This window comes from Neofelis nebulosa, chromosome 10 (assembly GCF_028018385.1).
Source record: "Neofelis nebulosa isolate mNeoNeb1 chromosome 10, mNeoNeb1.pri, whole genome shotgun sequence".
In the NCBI taxonomy this organism is placed as follows: Eukaryota; Metazoa; Chordata; class Mammalia; order Carnivora; family Felidae; genus Neofelis; species Neofelis nebulosa.
Window position 1 is genome coordinate 70955633 of NC_080791.1, and position 16954 is coordinate 70972586.

At 37.3% G+C, this 16954-nt stretch overlaps 1 protein-coding gene across 1 annotated transcript in view; it reads left to right on the top strand.

Annotated features, from left to right (window-relative positions):
• Nucleotides 1–16954, top strand: part of PDE3B (phosphodiesterase 3B) — a 175904-nt gene that overhangs the window by 103405 nt on the left and 55545 nt on the right. Inside the window, exons 2-3 of the mRNA XM_058688323.1 lie at nt 326–376; nt 14684–14932. Of these exons, the coding sequence (XP_058544306.1) occupies nt 326–376; nt 14684–14932 (300 nt within the window). The remainder of the gene's footprint in view (nt 1–325; nt 377–14683; nt 14933–16954) is intronic.

The window sequence follows — 16954 nt, forward strand, 5'->3', positions numbered from 1 at the left end:
TGATGATTTGTCATTTTTCTTGTATTTTTTAGTAAATAGGTGTTATTTTGATTTGTATTTTCCTTTTTGTGGTAATAGATATTTTTCTATTTAATATGGCTTATTATAGTGACTTTATTCTGACTATTCTTTTGATTTCTCAATCACAGAGTACATAATTTATGGAATATTCTGTCTAGAGATAATTTTTACTATTACCTTCCCAATTCCCCTTCCAAGCTGTAAGCTATTTTAGGTATCTGTAATTAAAGATGTTCCATTTTGTCTTTACATATGTTTGTTTGTTGGATTCTGGTTTGTAACTAATTTTTTTTTTTTTTTCCAGATGATTCTTTGGGACTGGGACTTAAAGCAATGGTATAAACCTCATTATCAGGTAAATTTAAATAATATCACTAATAACTAATATCTGTAATGAAACTTTTTAAATAATGCTTATTTATTTTTGAGAAGAGAGAGATACAGAGCATGAGCAGGGGAGGGACAGAGAGAGAGAGGGAGACACAGAATCTGAAGCAGGCTCCAGACTCTAAGCTGCCAGCACAGAGCCCGATGCGGGGCTCAAACTCAGGAACAGCGAGATCATGACCTAGGCCAAAGTCAGACTCTCAACCAGCTGAGCCACCCAGGTGCCCCTGAAACTTTTTTGAGTTGGAAGTATAGTTGACACATAATGTTAAAGTTTTAGGTGTACTTTAACGAAACTTTTTATTTTTATTTTTTTTATTTTTGAAGGAGAGAGAGACAGAGCGTGAGCAGGGCAGGGGCAGAGAGAGAGGGAGACACAGAATCTGAAGCAGGCTCCGGGCTCTGAGCTGTTAGCGTAGAGCATGACATGGGGCTTGAACTCATGAACTGTGAAATCATGACCGGAACCGAAGTGGGATGCTTAACTGACTGAGTCACCCAGGCACCCCTGTAATGGAACTTTTGACATTTAAAAAATTTTTTTCATAAGATTTTCTTTAACTGAACTAAAATGAATGGAACTTTCATTTAGGTATTAGTTGTTTTTTTTTTTTTTTTTAAATACATTTTAATTGTAAGGAAGAAGAAGAAACCATACTTATATAAGTTTTTAAAATTTTTAATGTTTATTTATTTAAAAAAAAATTTTTTTTAACGTTTATTTATTTTTGAGACAGAGAGACACAGAGCACGAACGGGGGAGGGTCAGAGAGAGAGGGAGACACAGAATCTGAAACAGGCTCCAGGCTCTGAGCAGTCAGCACAGAGCCCGACGCGGGGCTCGAACTCACATACCGCGAGATCGTGACCTGAGCCGAAGTCGGACGCTTAACCGACTGAGCCACCCAGGCGCCCCAATGTTTGTTTATTTTTGAGAGAGAGAGCATGAGCAGGGGAGGGCAGAGAGAGAAGGAGCCACAGAATTCGAAGCAGACTCCAGGCTCTGAGCTGTCAGCACAGAGCCTGACACGGGACTCAAACTTGTGAACCGTGAGATCATGACCTGAGCCAAAGTCAGACACTCAACTGACTGAGCCACCCAGGCACCCCAAGAGTTATTTTTTAAATGTTACTCATATAATCTGGGCTCAGAATAAACTACTAATTCCATATTAAGGATGAGATGTTTTTTTCTTATTGTGGGCAACTGATTCACAGCAGGGAAAAAAAAAAAAAAAGATTTAAGGCCATAAATGAGAAAAAGCAAAAACAAATAGCATTTTGTTAGGGAAATGAAAACACTCTACTTAGAGTTTTTGATAAACTTCTAATTGAATTATACATACAGAAAAGTACACAGCCTGGGGTACCTAGGTGTCCTGGTCAGTCAAGCATCCTACTCTTCATCTTAGCTCAGGTGTTGATCTAGGGTTGTGTCGTGAGTTCAAGCCCCGAGCTGGACTCTGTGCTGGGCATGAAGTGTACTTAAAAAACATATATGTATATGTAAAAGAAAAGTGCATAGCTTGATGAAGTTTCACAAACTAAACATCCCATGTGACTAGGACCAACATCCAGAAGTAGAACTTTACCAGCATTCCAGAAGTCTTACTTATACACCATTAGGGGTTATTTCCTATATCCCCAAAGATGATGTCTATCTTGACTTTGAGTAGTGAGTTTTGCTTATTGATGAACTTCATATGTACGAATAAAATCCTATAATATATACTCTTTTTCTTTAAAAAAATTTTTTTTAATGTTTATTTATTTTTGAAAGAGAATGTGAGAGCGAGGGAGGGGGGTAGAGGATCTTAAGTAGGCTCCATGCTGACAGAGAGCCTGATGCGGGGCTCGAATTCACAAACTGTGAGATTGTGACCTGAGCTGAAGTCAGACACAACTGACTGAGCCACCCAGGTGCCCCAATATGTACTTTTAAACTTTTTTGGTCACTTAAGTAATATCTATTCATAACAAAATTGAAAATACATATATAAGAGAAAGAAGAAAAACCATTTCTAAACATCAAACAATAACTATGTTAATTATGTTAACTTTTGATGTATATCTTTACAGATCTTTTCCCATTTTTCCATTGTATTAAAATCTATTCTATTCTACAAAAATTATAATATTATGGTTAATGTACTGTTTTGAAACCTGATGGTTTTCATGCTAATCGATAAATATCAGTAAATATCAAATCTCTGTTCTTTGTATTTACAGAAACATTACCCATTAATTAGATTTATTTAGTTAGTTGTCTCTATACCAATTTTTAAAAAATGAATATTCCTTTGAGTGTGTTTTATTTTTAAAATGTGAATGGAATATCCACAACAGCCCATAAGAATGAAATATTTTCTGGATTTTGGGGAATAAAAATGTAATTATTGCAGTCAAATGAAATCAAGAAGGCCACTTATGACCTAAAAAGGGCTGGTTCTTTGACCTACACAAGGGCTTTATCATCAGTTATATCCACCAAGATCCTCAGTTTTCAATTAATAGAGTATTTAAATTATTAGTAAAATCTAAAGATAAATAAGCAGTCCTGGTTAAAAGCATGGGCTTGTAGTCATACAGACTGGTATGTGATATCAGATACCTGTCTCCCTCTTTCCTCCCTCTCTTCCTCTTCCTCTTTCTCATCCTCTAAAAAAAAATTTTTAGTGTAACATTCATATATAAAAATGTGTAAGTCATAAGTGTACAACTTGATGAATTCTCTCAAAGTGATTATATACATGTGATTGTCTTTCAGATGAAGAATTCAGCTCCCCCAAAGTCCCCCCTTATGTTCCCCTCCTGGTCCTCAACTTCTCCCAAGCATTATATCAATGTTGATTTTTGTCATCACAACTTAGTTTTTCTGTCTTTGAATTTTATATGAGTGGAATTAATGATATGTATTTTTTGCTTCTTTCTTTCAAAATTATATTTAGGAGATTAATATTATTGCACATAGCAGTAATTCATTCATTTTCATTCTATTTAGTAGTTCATTGAATGAATATACTCCAATTTTTTCATCCTATAGTAGATGGACTTTTTCTTTTTAAGTTTCATTTTTGGCTGTCAGGAAGCAAGAATTCTTCCTCAAAGGTCCTTCTAGCTGGGCTAAGAATCAAATTGGCATAAGACAGATGAACAGGAGAAAATCAAATTTAGTAGGCATCTGTATAGGGAGTCCACATAGACATGGAAATTCCAAAAATAATCAGGCAAAATAAGGTATATATGTCATTCTCAACTAAGGAGAAAGGGGACATGGGTCTGGAACTTCAGAGGAAAGGAATATAATTCACAGGGCGGTAAGTAGAGCATATGTTTGGTAATTAGATGTTTGCCCTGCTGTACAGATGGTTCACCCAGATAAAATTGATCTCTGCTGGGGGCTTCTGGCTGGCTTAGTCAGGTAGAGCATGTAACTCTTGATCTTGGGGTATAGGTTTGAGCCCACATTGGGTGTAAAGATTACCTAAAAACAAAATCTTAAAAAAGATGATCTCTGCTAATAACCCTTATTCTGGGAAAGAACCCCCCCCCCCCCCACCAATATAGATTCTTCTATTAGTTAAGGGAGGGGCAAAAGTTTCTCATGGGGCCACAGGATCTCAAGGACCTTCAGCTTAAAAAATAATCCATATGCCAAAGTGGCACATTCTGGGAGGGCCTGTCCTGAACCCCTTCGTGGCTATTGCAAGTAATGCTGCTGGAACACTCTTGATGTCTTTTGTTGGGTATATATCTTAGAGTAGATTGCTAGCTCATCGAGTATGCATGCATATGCTGAGTTTCAGTAGATAGTACTCAGTAATTTTCCAAAGAGATCGTATCAGATTTTACCCAGCCATCAGCCTCTGATAGTTCCAGTTATTCCACATCGTTGTCAACACTTGGTAGTGTCTGTTTTAAATCATTATGGTAGCTGTGAAGCAGTATTATCATGGTGCTTTTAATAATTGCATTTCACTGATGACTCATCAGGTTGAGGATCTTATGTTAACTGGCTACCCAGATATTCTCTGGTCAGGTTTTTTCCTATTTTAATACTGATTATTTACCTTTTACTTGGTGACCAGTAGGGTTTTTTGTGTATTTCAGACATGAATACACACACACACACACACACACACACACACGTATATATGTGTGTATATATGTATATATGTGTATACACACACATATATGTATAGGTATGTATAGTATGTATGTTAAAGTGTATGTATTTAGAAATGTCTTCTCCCAGTCTGGTTTATCATGATGTCTTTTGATGAAAATATCACTAATATTTTCTGTAGATGCCCTTTATCAGATTAAGGAAGTTCCATTCTAATCCTAATTTACTAAGGCATTTTTTCTCTTTTTAGTCATGAATGGGTGTAGAATTTTTATCAGATGGTTTTTCTGCATCTATTGAGATGATTCCTGGATTTTTTTCCATTTGTTCTTTTAATGTGGTGAATCATATTGTTTAATTCTGTATCTGTGTTGAACCATCTCCATATTCCCAGAATAAAGCAAATTTGATAAAGATATTTAAAAAATGTATAAATGTATATAAAGTGTATATATGTATCACTGGATACTATTAATATTTTGTTTTAGAATTTTGTATCCACGTTTATGAGAGAGAATTGGCCCCACAATTCTTGTTTTCCATAATGTTCTTGTCATGTTTTTGGTATAAAGGTTACAGTAGCCTTTTAAAGTGGTATATTCAGTCTCTGTTATCTAGAAAAGTTTGGTAAGATTGGTATTCTTTCTTTCTTTAATGTTTAAAAGAATGTTCTGGTGAAGCCATCTCAGTTTGGAGTTTTTTTTAATGAGCAAATTTTAAACTATGGATTCAGTTTCTTTAATAGTTTTAGGTCTATTCAGGTTTTCTATCTTTGTTTTTTAATTTTCTTTACATTTATTTTTGAGAAACAGAGTGAGACAAAGTGTGAGCGGGGGAGGGGCAGAGAGAGAAGGAGACACAGAATCTGAAGCAGCCTCCAGGCTCTGAGCAAGCGGTCAGCGCAGAGCCTGATGCGGGGCTGGAACCCACAAACTGTGAGATCATGACCTGAGCTGAAGTCGGATGCTCAACCGGCTGAGCCACCCAGGTGCCCCTATCTTTTCTTATAACAGCTTAGTTACTGATGTGTTTTCTAGTAACTCCTTCTGTTGTTCCCTCCAGCATTGAGACTGCTGAAAGCTCTATTTTACTTTTTTTTTTTAATTAAAATTTTTTTAATGTTTATTTATTTTTGAGGAGGGGAAAGCAAATGTGAGTGGGAGAGGGCAAAGAGAGAGAGAGAGAGAGAGAGAGAGGGAGAGGGAGAGACGGAGACACAGAATCCGAAGCAGGCTCCAGGCTCCAGGCTCCGAGCTGTCAGCACAGTGCCCAACGTGAAGCTTGAACTCAGGGACTGTGAGATCATGACCTGAGCTGAAGTCAGACGCTCAACTGACTGAGCCACCCAGGCGCCCCTCTGTTTCACTTTCAAAATAGAAATCTTTTTGAGAAATTTTGCTTGGTTTCTCCATCTCTTGGCCACTGTTTGCAAATTGGCAAATGCCTTTAGGGGCAAAGCTGCTCTGAATTCAAGCTTGGTTTTGTTTCTTCTCTCAGAGTTCTTGCTTTGTCTTTAAAGCTCTGCCTGTCTTGATAACCCTGAACTCCAGTTTTGGTCTGCTAGCCTCCTGAGATGACAGAAAGCTCTACTTTATTTCCTACCCTCTTAACTGCTCTGCTGCTTCTCCTCTCTGCCCTGGCCAGTTATGAATCTGCAGTGGTTTCCTTGAGGGGAAAAAGTAGCACAGAATAGTGGGGTTCATTTTAATTTTTTAACTCTGAGGTCTTATTCTTTCAAGCCCTGGCTGCTTGGCTGTGCTCTGAGGCTTTGAAACGGACTAGTTTAGTCCATTTTCTTTTCTAGACTAGTTATTCTAGGCAGAAGAGTTGGGTTGATACAGCCTTCTTTTGAAAAATAAGGCAAGCCTCTCAAGTCACTCTGAACCTATTTTCTCATCTATAAATTGGGAATAATACCACTTCTTTCAGAGGGCTGATGATGATGATGATGATAATAATAATAAAGTGCCTGGGAGATAGTAGCATTGAATAAAAATGTGAGCTAATCTTATATTAATTTCAGTAATAATGAATACTAAGTATCTCTGAAATTATAAGACAGGACTTAGCAAAATGTTTTCTATAAAGGACCAGAGAGTAAATATTTTAGCATTTGCAGATGAAATAAAGCCACCAAGTCTGCCTACCTCCCCCTCCTCCTCTTCAATAACCCTTTAGAATGCATAATCTATTCTTAGCTCTCTGGGCAAAAACAAGAGTTTGCCATATATAAGCCAATGGGAAATAGGAATTTAAGTTCAGCTTTAAAAATTTGTCACTCTTGGGGTGCCTGGGTGGCTCAGTTGGTTGAGCGACCGACTTCAGCTCAGGTCATGATCTCACAGTTCGTGAGTTCTGAGCCAGGCGTCGGGCTCTGTGCTGACAGCTCAGAGCCTGGAGCCTGCTTCGGATTCTGTGTCTCCCTCTCTCTCTGCCCCTCCCCTGCTCATGCCCTGTCTGTCTGTCTGTCTGTCTGTCTCTCTCTTAATAATAAATAAATGTTAAAAAAAAAATTGTCACTCTCGCTTACTATATTCTTCTTACCCAGAAAAAAGTTCAAGTCCTTATCATGGACTTAAATGACCTTATACAACATGATCCCTTATTTTACTGCCTTTTACCTCTCTGCCCTCATGTTGTACTAATTTCTCCTTTATTCACTCTGCACCAGTTACTCTGGCCTTCTTGTTATTCTTCAAAGAAGCTAGGCAGCCTGTGCTTTCGGGTCTTCACACTTGCTGGTCTCCTGGCCTAGGATGCTGTTTTCCCATATTTCTGTCAGTTGTTAACTGTCTTTTCATCCTCTCTAACATTCCAGGGCCCTCTGTTACTTCCTTTTCTCTTTCCCCACTTTGTTCTTCCTCTTCAACCTGCTCAAAATCCATGATTCTCTGCTGCTCAGATCTGTGAGCCTGGAATCTGGTGTTCTCAAAAATTTGGTCCCCACATGCCTCCAACCTTATGTTCTAGTGCTCTTAGAAAAAAAAAAAAAATGAAGCCTGTACTTAAATTTCATGTTCCTTGTACTTTGCCATTTTACCACTTTTGTACCTTTGTGCTCTTTCTTGAAGAATGAACTCCCCCAAATACATTTTTAGTTTTGTCGTAAAATATTTTCCCCTAATCTTTATAAATAAAATCCTACCAAATTAACATCTCAGCTCAAATGCTACCCCTTCCATAAAGTTTCTGTTAACCATTCAGATTAAAATTTTATGTATCTTCTTTGAACTCTGATGCCACTCTATTTGTATTTTTATCCCCTCGCTTTTCCATATTAATAGTAATATTTATTGTACTTTACCTGTGTGTACTGCACATCACTCTATGTGCTCTGTGTGTATCTTCAGGGTTAATTCTCCCCTCTCCTCTCCACTGAGTATAACTATAAACTCCAGAAATATATTTTTTTAACGTTTATTTATTTTTTGAGACAGAGACAGAGCATGAACAGGGGAGGAGCAGAGAGAGAGGGAGACACAGAATCCGAAGCAGGCTCCAGGCTCTGAGCTGTCAGCACAGAGCCCGACGTGGGGCTCGAACTCACGGACCGCGAGATCATGACCTGAGCTGAAGTTGGCTGCTCAACCGACTGAGCCACCCAGGCGCCCCTATAAACTCCAGAAATAACAATGGGCAACCAAAGGAGAACTCTGAAAAATGGAAAGAGGAGGGTAGACTAGTTAGGGACCCTACTAATGGAGGAAAACGATAGTGATCGAGTTTCCTAAAACCCCTGCCTAACAGCAAAAGGTGACGCAGGTCCTGACTCCCCAGCCCAGCAACAGAATGTGATGCAGGTAGGCTCGTTCCTTCCCTAAGATTAAATGAGAGCCCTCGAACTATACCAAGTGAGTCTGGTTGCTCTAGCAAGGGAAAAGTGACCAAGAACTCCACTGACAGTAAGAGGTCCAGGGAAGTACTCTCATTCCCTACTGGGCATGAGATTCTCCTTACCCAGTGAGAGACTGAGTGGCCAGGGGGTCTGGCAAAAGGGGTACTGTTACAGCATGTGCCTAGCCCAGAAAGTGCTCTTTGTTTCTGTGGCCTAGAGACTCTCCTCCCCCACCTGGAGGTACCAGGTGGCCCAGTCTGAGGAAATTCCTCCTTCCCTCCTCCCATATCCTCACCAACAGAGGTACCAGCAGGGTCCCATGGAAACCCGTGTGGCACTGGAAAAAAAGCCATGCAGTGTGAAATAGTACTATGAGTGCCCTGAAAACTAATTGTCATTAGAACCACAGCCTGAAGAAGTAGACCGGGACCTGTGTGCTTTATCGAAGCAAAGAGCCTGCCTTTTAATACAAAAGATTTAAATAGGACTCAGTCTTCTAGGATAATAGCCAAAATGTTGATGATAAAATAAAAAAATCACTTGTTATACCAAGAACCAGGAAAATCACAACTTGAGTGAGAAAAGACAATCAATCCTTCACACCAAATTGCATCAGATTTGGAGTTATCTGGGAAGAAATTTTAAAGCAGCCATCATACAAATGTTCTAACAAGCAATTACAAATACAAAATAGAAAATCTCAACAACAACAACAAAAGTACAGACATACCTCCTTTTATTGTGTTTTACTTTATTGCACCTCGCAGATACTGTGTTTTTTACAAACTGAAGGTTTTTAGCAATCCTGCATCGGCAAGTTTATTTTTGCCATTTTAACAAGAGCATTTGTTCACTTCATGTTTTTCGAACACATTTTGGTAATTGTGAAAATATTTCAGACTTTTTCATTATTATACCTTTTATGGTAATCTGTGATCAGTGATCTTTGGTGTTACTATTGTAATTGTTCTGGGGTGCCATGAATCATGCTCATGCAAGGTGGTGAGCTTAATTGGTAAATGTGTGTGTCATGACTGCTCCACCGACTGTCCATTCCCCCATCTCTCTCCTCCTGGGCCTCCTTATTCCCTGAGATGCAACAATACTGAAATTAGGTCAGTTAATAACCGTGCAGTGCCCTCTAAGTGTTCAAGTGAAAGTGCCACACATCTCTCACTTTAAGTCAAAAGCTAGAAGTGATGAAGCGTAGCGAGGAAAGCATATAGAAAGCTGAGATGGGCCAAAAGCTAGGCCTCTTGCATCATCCATTCAAGCTGTGAATGCAAAGGAAAAGTTCTTGAAGGAAATTCAAAGTGCTACTTCAGTGAATACGTGAATGATAAGAAAGTGAAACGGCCTTACTGCTGTGATACGGAGGAAGTTTTCGTGGTATGGATAGAAGATCAAACCAGCCGCAATAGTCCCTTCAGCCAAAGCCTAATCCAGAGCAGGGCCCTAACTCTCCTTAATTCTGTGAAGGCTGAGAGAGGTGAGGAAGCTGTGGAAGAAAAGTCTGAAAGTAGTAGAGGTTGGTTCCTGAGGTTTAAGGAAGGAAGCCATCTCTATAACATAAAAGTTCAAGGGAGTGCTGATGTAGAAGCTTCAGCTGGTTTTCCAGAAGATCTAGCTAAGATAATTATTGAAGGTGCTTACAGTAAACAACAGATTTTCAATGTAGGTGAAACAGTCTTCTTTTGGAAGAAGATGACACCTAGGATTTCCACAGCCAGAGAGGAGAAGTCAGTGCCTAGCTTCAAAGCTTCAAAGGACAAGTCCTTTGAAGGACTCTTTCATTAGGACTAATGCAGGTGGTGACTTGATGTTGAAGCCAGTGGTCTTTTACTATTCTGAAAATCTTAGGGTCCTTAAAAATTATGTTAAACCGACACTGCTGTGTAAATGGAACAGCAAAGCACATATATGTACAGCATGGTTTACCGAACATCGTAAGCCCAGTTTTGAGACAGATTGCTCAGGAAAAAAAAAAAAAAAGATTCAGAGGTTACTGCTCATTGACAATGCACCTGATCACCCAAGAGCTCTGATGGAGATGTGCGACAAGATTGATGTTTTCTTGTCTGCTAACACAACATCCATTCTGTAGCCTATGGAGCAAGGAGTACTTTTGACTTTTCAAGTCTCATTATTTAAGAACTACATTTTGTAAGGCTACAGCTGCCATAGATAGTGATTTTTCTGTTGGATTTGGGCAAAGAAAATTGAAAGCCTTCTGGAAAGGATTCACCATTCTCGATGCCCTTAAGAGCATTTATGAGTCATAGGAAGAGGTCAAAATACCAACATTAACCAGAATTTGGAAGAAGTTGATTCCAACCCACATAGATGACTCTGAGGGCTTCAAGATTTCAGTGGAGGGAGCCTGGGTGGTTCAGTCTGTTAAGCGTCCAACTTCGGCTCAGGTCATGATCTCCTGGTTCATGAATTTGAGTTCTGCATCAGGCTGTCTGCTGATGGCTCAAAGCCTGGGGCCTGCTTCAGATTCTGCGTCTCCCTCTCTCTCTGCCCCTACCCTGCTTGTGCTCTGTCTCTCTCTCTCAAAAATAAATATCTTTTAAAAATTAGAAAAAGACTTCAGTGGAGAAAGTACACGTGGTAGAAATAGCAAGAGAAATAAAATTAGAAGTGGAGCCTGAAGATGTGACTCAGTTGCTGTGACCTCATGATAAAACTTCAACAGATGAGGAGCTGCTTCCTAGGACTGAGCAAAGAAAGTGGTTCCTTGAGGTGGAATCTACTCCTGGTGAGGATATTGTGAGGACTGTTGAAACGACAATAAAGGATTTAGAACATTACATAAACTTGATAAAGCAACAGTACATTTTGAGAGGGTTGACTCCAAGTTTGAAAGGAGTTCTGTGGGTAAAATGCTATCACACAGGGGTGCCTGGGTGGCTCAATTGGTTAAGTGTCCAATTCTTGATTTCTGCTCAGGTCATGATTTCACGGTTTGTGAGTCTGAGCCCCCACATCAGGCTCTGTGCTGAAAGCATGGAGCCTGCTTATTTCTTTCTCTCTCTCTCTCTCTCTCTCTCTCTCTCTCTCTCTCTCTCTCTCCCCCAAAATAAATAAACATTAAAAATTTTTTAAAATGCTGTCACACAGCATCACATGCTACAGAGAAATCATTTGTGAAAAGAAGAGTCAGTTGAATGCAGCAGACTTCATTTATTTTAAGAAATTGCCACCCTGATCAATCTGCAGCCATCAATATCAAAGCCAAGACCCCCACCAGCAAAAAGATTGTGACTTGATGAAAACTCAGATAATGGTTAGCATTTTTTAGCAATAAAGTATTTTTAAGTATTTTTAAAGTTTATTTATTTAGAGAAAGAGCACGAGTGGGGAATGGACAGAGAGAGAGGGAGAGAGACAATCTCAAGCAGGCTCTGTCCTGTCATCACAGAGCCCAATGTGGGGCTCGAACTCATGACTTGGGAAATCATGACCTGAGCTGAAATCAAGAGTCAGACGCTTAACCAGCTGGGCCACCCAAGTGCTTCTAGCAATAAAGTTTTTTAAGGTATGTACATTTTCTTAGACATAATACCTTTGCACACACAATAGACTACAGTACATTGTAAACATTTATATGCACTAGGAAACGGGAAAATTCATTTGACTCACTTTATTATGATATTAGCTCTGTTGCAGTCTGGAGCCAAACCTGCAGCATCTCCAAGGTAGGCCTGTAGAAGTTATAAAAAAGAAAGAAATGGAAATTATGGAACTGAAAAAACTGTTAATGGAAATTCAAAACTTGCTGAATAGGCTCAGTAACAGAGTGGAGATGGCGGAGGAGAGAATCTGTGAACTGGAGGATAGAACAATAGAATTTATCCAGTTTGAACAACATAGAGAAAATAGATGGACACAAAATGAATAGAGCCTTCGTGACCTAAGGGATAATAAAAGATCCGAAATTCACGTCTGAGTGTGAGGAGGGAGGGAGGAAGAAGGGGAGAGAGGGAGAGAGAAAGAGAGAAACGGGAGGGAGGGAGGGAGAGAATTTAAAAGATTATTTGAAAAAAATAATGGCTGAAAACTTCCCCAAATTTTGCAAAAAATGTAATTGTACAAGTTGGAGGAGCTGAGTGACTCCCAAATGTGAACTGCCCCCCCCCCCAGTAATTTTTTTGCAAGCCGTGTCATAATGAAATGTTTGAAAACTAAAGACAAAGGAACTTGAAAGCAACTGGAGAGAAATGACGCATGATCTGTACCAGGAACATCCAACTCCGATATCATCAGATTTCTCATTTGGGTGTGGGAAAATAGATGCCGTTATATACAATTTGTGGAAGTATAGATTTAACCAACATATGTGAGGGCAGTTTTATGGTAATGACCAAATTTTAACATGTTCATTTACTTTGGTTCAGCAATTCAAATTTATGGGAAGCTATTTGTCAAAAGTATGTTTAATTATCTGTTTTGACATGTATAGGGAAATATTTATTTATAAATACTAGAAATAGCTGGACTGTACCCTAATAATAGAAATGTTTTCAAATAAAAACAAAGACAAAATATACTTCACAAGGAAAAAAAATTCCACAAAGAGCAAAGACCTTACTTAATTATTGTTCTAACTTTCATAACATTTCTTAGTTCCAAAATGTAATTGAGGATGCCTAATAAACCATTTCTTGGTGAACTCATTAAATGCGTTCAATAATTATGAATTGCAGACATACTCAAATGTAAGTTCAAGATATAACAAGAACACCAAAAGTAACATTAATTCACTGTTCTATCAGTGCACTCATTTCTATGGGTAATTGAGTTGAACACCATATATATGTATTTTCAAAAAGTAAAAATCGTACCATATGTATACATCAATGAAATATTCTAAATTTAAAAAATATCATCCCTATCTATTTTTTAAGGCCAAGTCTGATGTTACCTCCTCCATGAAGTTTTTGATAACCATTTAGTTCAAAATCATCACTATCTTCTTTGAACCCTGACACTGTTTTTCCTGTATTTTTGTCTTCTTATTTTCTGTAACATTAGTGGTTATACTGTTACTTATTGCACTTGATTTATTTATTCTTTAGGGGGAGAATAAGAAAAGTCTAATATTTATTGGGAGACCAGCACTTACTGAATAGCTTACATGTAACAGTTGCATTACAAATTAGTTCTTAATTCATAATGTCACCCAATAAAGAATAAGAGAATCTTAAAATAAAAAATCCAAAAATGAAAAACCTATCAACTTGCCTCAAGGATAAGAGTCTAACTGTATACAGTACAAAGCCCTTGCTCCATTATTTATACTGTGGTTTTTTGTTGTTTTTAATTTTATTTTTTATTTTTTAAAATTTACATCCAAATTAGTTAGCATATAGTGCAACAATGATTTCAGGAGTAGATTCCTTAGTGCCCCTTCCCATTAGCCCATCCCCTCTCCCACAACCCCTCCAGTAACCCTCAGTTTGTTCTCCATATTTATGAGTCTCTTCCGTTTTGTCCCCCTCCCTGTTTTTATATTATTTTTATTTCCCTTCCCTTATGTTCTTCTGTTTTGTCTCTTAAAGTCCTCACATGAGTGAATTCATATGATTTTTGTCTTCTTCTGACTGACTAATTTCACTTAGCATAATACCCTCCACTTCCATCCACGTAGTTGCAAATGGCAGGATTTCATTCTTTTTGATTGCCGAGTACTACTCCATTGTCTATACATACCACATCTTCTTTATCCATTCATCCATCGGTGGACATTTTGGCTCTTTCTGTACTTTGACTATTGTTGATAGCGCTGCTATAAACATGGGGTGCATGTGTCCCTTTGAAACAGCACACCTGTATCCCTTGGATAAATGCCTAGTAGTGCAGTTGCTGGGTCATAGGGCAGTTCTTTTTTTAATTTTTTGAGGAACCTCCATACTGTCCAGAGTGGCTGCACCAGCTTGCATTCCCATATTGTACTTTAAATATATGCCCTGTACTCTGCCTTATGTGCTTTGCATATATTATCAGTCTTAATTCTCACGTTCGCCTTAGGTAGATGTTACTATCTCCATTTTATGGTAAAGAAACTAAAAAATTCAGATGTTGAATAACTTGCCTAAAATCATACAAGTAGGATTAAAGTGTAGATTTCAAACTCCAGTGTCTTTGCAACAAGGCCTAGTCACTATGCTGGACTGTCTCCTGAGGGAGTAAGGTAAGCGGAAGAACTGCTGTATATCGTATGTGTATATTGACTTAAAACAGAGTTTTTCTTAAACGTTAAGGTTTTTTGTAACAAATATATAATTTTCCCTTTTTTTTTTCTTTTCTAGAATTCTGGAGGTGGAAGTGGAGTTGATCTTTCAGTGCTAAATGAGGCTCGCAATATGGTGTCAGACCTTCTGATTGATCCAACCCTTCCCCCACAAGTCATTTCTTCCCTGCGGAGTATCAGTTCCTTGATGGGTGCTTTCTCAGGTTCCTGTAGGCCAAGGATTAATCCCCTCACACCATTTCCTGGATTTTACCCCTGCTCGGAAGTAGAGGACCCAGCTGAGAAAGGAGATCGAAAACTTCACAAGGTCAAGATACAGTAATCAGCCAGCCCTATACTTACCACATTTAATGATGTTTTCAAATTAAAACTGCTCCTTTGTAGCATAGATAAAACACAATTTCTTTTTCAAGGATCAGCTTTTTTAGACAGTATATTGAGCTGTTTGGGACTTTAGAGGTAGTTATAAATCTCAAATATTTCTAAATGAATATTCAGCTTTTATTCTAAATTATTCTAATCAGCAGTTATGACTTTTTTGGTTACAACTATTTATCATTGTCATTATTGTTTCTTAAAAAGCAGAAAAAAACCCCACACAAATTTAATTCCAGGCTCATATAACAAACTAGTAGTCAAATCATGTCATTAATTTATTGTATTATTTAGGATCCCGAAATTGTTCTTGTTGAACCCGAAAGAATTGATCATTATAATATTCATTTCTATGAATTACATAACATTATTTTAAATTGACTTTCACATTTTTTTGGGTCTGTTTTTTCCCCCCTTTACCCACTAGAGATTGCTATAACCCAACAGACATTGATTTTTCCATCATTAGATACTGGATGAATTTTTCTTTAAATACCAATGCTTCAAAATACGATTTTCTTTAGGAAATAATAAGTACTATTCTAAGGTATACGTTATGCTTGTTTAGAATGCTTTCAATGTCTTTGTTGATAGCTAACATCATAAACTTTAGAAATAAAAACATTTTAGAGATTGTTCTAAATTAACTACTTTTATTCTACAGGTAAACTAATGAAGAGAAGATAAAATTCAAAGCAGTTAAATTTTCATTGTAATAGTGTATATGGAGCTTAGAAAAAGTTAAATATGGTTTTGGAAGGATTTTGATAATTAATTTCACTGTGTTGCCAGCATTAGGGTGTAGAAATGTTGAAAAATTAAGCAAGCCCAATTAGGGCAAAAGTTTGATAATTACTGATTGCAAATCCAGATCAGAGGTGGCTATGTGATGCTTTTATTTTGTTTTGCTTATGTGATGCTTTTATTTTTAAAAAATACCTGCCTTCGTCAGAATCCAATTAACAATGGTACATAGTTACATGACATTCTTTTTAGCACTCTACTTATGAGGAACAGGTTAATCACAAGCATCAAAAAGTGATAATAATAAATTCAATAAAATAACTATGTTATTCTATAGTTTTCACTTGATATGTTGCTATTCCTTTATATTTTCCATTGACATTTGATGTTTAGAATAGTAACTTTTTTCTTTTTTTATTGAAGTATAGTTAACAGAGAGCAATTTTTAAAAATAGTGATTCCTAAAAATCTTAATCAGAAAAATCTTATTGATATCAATATTACGTTTGTTACTGTGCTTACTGCGTGAAAAAAAAAGTGTACTAGTACATTTTAGAAACATTTGAAACAATAATATTAATTAAACAGGATGCCTAAATGCCTCATTTCCTGAACATTTTAGTTAATCAGGCTTATTTTTGGTACTGGAATCTACTGATAGGAGTAAGTCCTGTAAGAACCAGGAAGTAAACCATATTTCTTTGTGTTCTTTAAACTTCTTACTTGAATTTCATATCTAATTGGTCTCTGCTTTTGAAAAAGAATAGAAAAACCTGATACTCCAGAAAAGAACAACAGCATTTATAAAAAAGTAATTAGTAAGGAAAAAGGAATTATAAAAGATAATTTAATATAAATGTCTTATATATGTGTGTTAAGAACTAAGAAAGACTATGTGGACCTAAGTTATAGCCAGAAAGGATTGTTACACAAAGAACTTTTTCACCAAGAGTCTAAGTAACTATGAACCTTTACAAAATCAACATCCTTGGGAAAACTTAAATATAAGAGATATTTAGCTCTCTGAGATGGTTTCAGTATCTGCTGATGGGGGAAATTCAGAAGAAGCAAAACCTGTTTTATGTAAATCCCAATAAAACACCTATTTACAGTGGTAAAAAATAGAATACTTTGGCTAATTGAACATTTAGATCAATTTAGAATATTTTCAAAAATTAAGGTAAACTATTAATGCTAATGGTGTTCTGAA